The sequence below is a fragment of the Protomyctophum parallelum genome, assembly GCF_964188405.1.
Source record: "Protomyctophum parallelum genome assembly, chromosome: 16".
Taxonomy (NCBI): Eukaryota; Metazoa; Chordata; class Actinopteri; order Myctophiformes; family Myctophidae; genus Protomyctophum; species Protomyctophum parallelum.
The window spans coordinates 47,338,507-47,343,856 of record NC_139711.1 but is presented as its reverse complement, the minus strand read 5'-3'; the positions used below and the strand labels follow the sequence as shown (position 1 = coordinate 47,343,856).

Genomic DNA, 5,350 nt, shown 5'->3' with positions numbered 1-5,350 from the left:
AACACTACAGCATGCAGTCATAACAGAACCATCTAAACACTACAACATGCAGAGGAGAAGTCATAACAGAACCATCTAAACACTACAACATGCAGAGGAGAAGTCATAACAGAACCATCTAAACACTACAACATGCAGAGGAGAAGTCATAACAGAACCATTTTAAACACTACAGCATGCAGTCATAACAGAACTATCTAAACACTACAGCATGCAGTCATAACAGAACTATCTAAACACTACAGCATGCAGAGGAGAAGTCATAACAGAACCCTTTAAACACTACAGCATGCAGAGGAGAAGTCATAACAGAATAAGTGTCTGTGTCTGTGTCTGTTCGTATGCGAGGCTGCAGTTGGGTGCATCTCAAACAGCGTGGAGACTTGTTTACAAAATGAAACCTCGCAAGATGTCCCCGCGAGAGTTGGGGACCCTGCTTCAGTATATCTCAGACGAAATAGTAACTTTATAAATCTATCTTAAAAGACAAAAACAAAACCGCATGAGTTTTCCTGATGTCAGAATCAGCTCATGTGCTAAAAGAGTGACTTTGAGAGCTGTTTCCCCGTTACAATGGAATGCAATAAATGGGCTGGTATTTTTATTTATTAAAATTGCTAATAAACAACACAACGGAGCGAAATGACTCATGGAATTGAATAGTTTGCCCAGAATAAGGTAAGAAAACAACCCAATTTCTTGACAGAACATGTTATAACATGTCTACGGTGGATTTTTATGACACAAAGGCTTGGCAGATTGAAAGAGGATAATTCAAGCTTGGCCTAGAGCTGCTATGTTGGTGAGTTTAACGTTGTTTGATACAAGCAGATCGCAAACGCAAATTGGATGAGTGGGGAGTCAATGGAGGGTATAGCAACTCAAATTGTGGCTAGGATAGACCCAGGGACAGACCCAGGGACAGACTCAGGGACCCAGCCAGGGACAGACCCAGGGACAGACTCAGGGACCCAGCCACGGACAGACCCAGGGACCCAGCCAGGGACAGACCCCCAGGGACAGACCCCCAGGGACAGACCCAGGGACCCAGCCAGGGACAGACCCCCAGGGTCAGACCCCCAGGGACAGACCCAGGGACAGACCCAGCCAGGGACAGACCCAGGGACAGACCCCCAGAGAAAGACCCAGGGACAGACCCAGGGACAGACCCCCAGGGACAGACCCCCAGGGACAGACCCAGGGACCCAGCCAGGGACAGACCCCCAGGGTCAGACCCCCAGGGACAGACCCAGGGACAGACCCAGCCAGGGACAGACCCAGGGACAGACTCCCAGGGACAGACCCCCAGGGACAGACCCAGGGACCCAGCCAGGGACAGACCCCCAGGGTCAGACCCCCAGGGACAGACCCAGGGACAGACCCAGCCAGGGACAGACCCAGGGACAGACCCCCAGAGAAAGACCCAGGGACAGACCCAGGGACAGACCCAGGGACAGACCCACCCAGGGACAGACCCAGGGACAGACCCAGGGACAGACCCAGCCAGGGATAGACCCAGGGACAGACCCCCAGGGACAGACCCAGCCAGGGACAGACCCAGGGACAGACCCAGGGACAGACCCAGGGACAGACCCCCAGGGACAGACCCAGCCAGGGACAGACCCAGGGACAGACCCAGGGACCCCACATAGCCGTCTCTCTATAGGAGTGGTTGCACTACTCAACAAGGATAAACCAGGTTTATAGTAATGATAATAATAAACTCTCACCCAGGGGCAGCGCGCAGTGCAGCAGCAGCGTGGCGCTGGTCCTCCGCACATGGTGCTGGACGAAGCCCATGTCCTCGGAGCCCAGCCAGCCGGAGAACAGGCTCTGAAGCACGGCCACGTCGCTGGGCGTGAACACGAAGCAGAAGCAGAACACCACGTATGCCAGCGTGAACGTCACCTCCGGACTCTCCATGACGACAACAGCAACGACAACGACAACAACAACGACAACAACAACATTAACAGCACGAAAACAACACGATAAGTCCCATAATGTAGGAGTTGTTAACGGTATTAGCTTCAGTTCAGTGTTGTTATAATAATAAGCCTATACACGTCATCCTCCTCCTGTGTGTTGTTTACTCTGGATGTGACCCGGAACCTTTACCTACACATCTATGTCCGGAACAGCCCGAAGCTTCAAAATAAAAGGTCTACGTGAACCTCTAAGGCAGGGGTGGCCAACTGGCGGCCCCTGGGGGCCACATGCGGCCCCCCACCTTCACTTAATGTGGCCCTGCAGGGTAATAATATCAGAACACTACACTGATATAGTATTGATTTCAGCTGTTACAATCTAACATTAAATGACTAGTAGGACTTAATAGTATTAAAATGTTAGACTTTTTGTGTCCAATGTAGTTACGTTAACAGTTCATAAAGTTAACATAACTATAACTAAATGCATTTGAAATTCAATATAAAGGTTACTTTTCAGGTTTCCAATTAAAAAATAGTAAAAAAAAGAAGTCAGGATTCCAATTCAAATATATATATATATATTTTTGCTAAGACAGTAATAGGCACTGTGGCCCCTCTGGAGTGAGTGTGGAAATATATTGGCCCTCGCCATCGTCAAAGTTGCCCACCCCTGCTCTTACTAGCAGTCAAAGGTTTACACACCCGCTCAGAGCCATCTAAATAGAAGAGTTACGACATTGAGGGGCAGAAACCGAGCGCTGTTGGTTATTGGTTCAAGAGCAATTTAATTAAAGGCATGTGTGCAACATGACAACTGTTTTAAAGTATTGTACAGTGACAATGAATGTCTCTATGTTTATGTTCTACTGTTACTACGAAACGAGCTAAAATAAAGGGATTTACGGATCATTACAGCTGGGCTGTTGGTTGTCCCCATTCTCAATATAGGAGTCTATGTAGGAGAGCCTCCATCCATTGGACTGAAGCCCCATGAAGTAACCAATAGGAGTCTATGTAAGAGAGGAGAGCCTCCATCCATTGGACTGAAGCCCCATGAAGTGACCAATAGGAGTCTATGTAAGAGAGGAGAGCCTCCATCCATTGGACTGAAGCCCCATGAAGTGACCAATAGGAGTCTATGTAAGAGAGGAGAGCCTCCATCCATTGGACTGAAGCCCCATGAAGTGACCAATAGGAGTCTATGTAAGAGAGGAGAGCCTCCATCCATTGGACTGAAGCCCCATGAAGTGACCAATAGGAGTCTATGTAAGAGAGGAGAGCCTCCATTCATTGGACTGAAGCCCCATGAAGTGAACGCAGTTTGCGTAACTCTGTCTATCGCTGGCGTTGAGCCCAAAAGAAGCGAGCATTTAAAGGGACACATCACCCTTTTTTCAAAAAGATATATGTTAATGTCGTTTAGAAGCTTTAGAACACTTTCCTGGGGGGTCTTTGTGTGTGTAATATGCGGTTTTAGATATTTTAGATTGTAGCAGTGAGCACAGTGTCTCTGATGTCATGGACACTGGTCTCACTTACTTCCTGGACTACAATTCCCATAATGCTTTGGTGCACTGCTCCTCCTTGTGGATAGGGGGATGTCTGTCCTACTGAGACAACATGTAGTCCAGGAAGGAAGTGAGCCCAGTGTCCATGACATCAGAGACACCGGGCTCACTGCTACAATCTAAAATATCTAAAACCACATATTACACACATAAAGACCCCCAGGAAAGTGTTCTAAAAGCTTCTAAACGTCATTAACATATATCTTTGTACAAAAAGGGTGAAGTGTCCCTTTAAGGTTCATTAAATTAAAGCTTAATTGTTTTACTGTAGCCTAATACTTCCAATTTTCTGTATTTTTTCAACATCTTTCAAAGGGGAATATTTTACTACACTATAATAGTATAGTAGCCTATAGCCTATAAGTATATAATTATTAGGGCCGGGACTAATTGCGATTAATTTAGATTAATTAACTACAGAAAAGTGAATCGCGATTAACTACAGATAAATTAATCGCACCTTTTTTTCCACGGCGGAACGTTTCTCACTGGGCGCTTTTCTATAGTACTGAAAACTGGAAATAATAAAAAGTCACCCCATTTTGTGTTGCCTAGAACTGGAGGTCTGACAAAAAACAGTAACAATATGAAGTAAGTACAGCTTTGTGATGTCACTGAGATGTACAGGTTTCTCGCTGTTCTCGGGTTGAATATTGATATGCGATTAAAATGCCATTAATCTAGATTAATTAATCGCAAAGCCTCTGATTAATTAGATACATTTTTTTAATCGAGTCCCAGCTCTAATAGTTATATATAGGCTACTTTGGCTATTTGAAAATAGCCAATCCACACGTTACGCGTAGCAGTAGATCTGCTCTCATGCTTGTGTGAGAGTTGTTACTGTCATAATAATGTTTTTTATTGCAGACCTGTGGGTCCATAATATAGGCTAAAAGAAAACACTATAGCACATATAGGCCTTTTACTACAAAAAGACAGCATGCAATATATAAAAACAAAACAGATAAAGTAATAATAATAATAATAACAATAACAATAATACATCTTTATTTATATAGCACCTTTCGAAACAAAGTTACAAAGTGGCTTCACAGAGAATAAAAACAATCCACAACACGAAAAACAATATGTAGTAAACAACAATAAGTATTATGACACAATAAAACAAGCAAGCAATATAGAAAAATGCATTAAGATACGAAAAGTATAGACAGTTGAGGGATAAAAGCAACTTTATAAAAATGGCTTTTCAGGAGGGATTTGAAACGGGGGAGCCCATGATCTCCAGAGGGTTGAAAGCCGACACATACAACGTGACGTGTCATAGTTTACTTGTTACAGACAGGTCTGGATTTTATGTCATATAGTTGTCTGCGCAAATCGGTCAATTTTTGAGGTTGTTTTTAGAGAATTTATTGTGCTTTGTCACCGTTCGTGTTACATCATCATTACGTCACCTAATCGTCTTAAGATGATAAGAGCTCCCCTCACTTCACACGGGTGTGATTTTTGTCCTATACACAAACATTACACCCCCGCCGCCCCACATGACCAAATATGGACGTCATAATCACCACTGATGTCATGTGATGTTGTGTGATTCATTCCTTGCTTCAGAGATATAAATATTATATAAGCAGCAGAATAAATAGTCTCACGTTGCTTCACAAACAGGCTACTCTTCTGAAACTATAGTTCTCCAATAGATAAACCTTTAGTTTATGTGAAGGTCGGAGGTCTCCGGGACATCACATCACATCACTACAGCACTTATAGTGTTGTGAGGGAGGGGGCGTTACGGCGTATGATGTTTGTCACCTCTACAGGGTCTTTCCTTTTAGGGTCTCGTGTCAGCTTCTCCGTGGCTGTTGGGCGGGTCGTCTGACG

The 5,350-nt window shown here is 44.6% G+C and overlaps 1 protein-coding gene across 5 annotated transcripts in view; it reads right to left on the bottom strand.

The window, feature by feature from the left end:
* Positions 1–2,079, bottom strand: part of tmem129 (transmembrane protein 129, E3 ubiquitin protein ligase) — a 33,762-nt gene extending 31,683 nt beyond the window's left edge. For all 5 annotated transcript variants that reach the window (XM_083786069.1, XM_083786070.1, XM_083786071.1 and 2 more), the window contains exon 1: positions 1,731–2,079. In XM_083786069.1, coding sequence (XP_083642195.1) covers positions 1,731–1,923 — 193 coding nt within the window. In that variant the 5' untranslated portion in view covers positions 1,924–2,079. The remainder of the gene's footprint in view (positions 1–1,730) is intronic.
* Between the last annotated feature and the right edge of the window lie 3,271 nt (positions 2,080–5,350).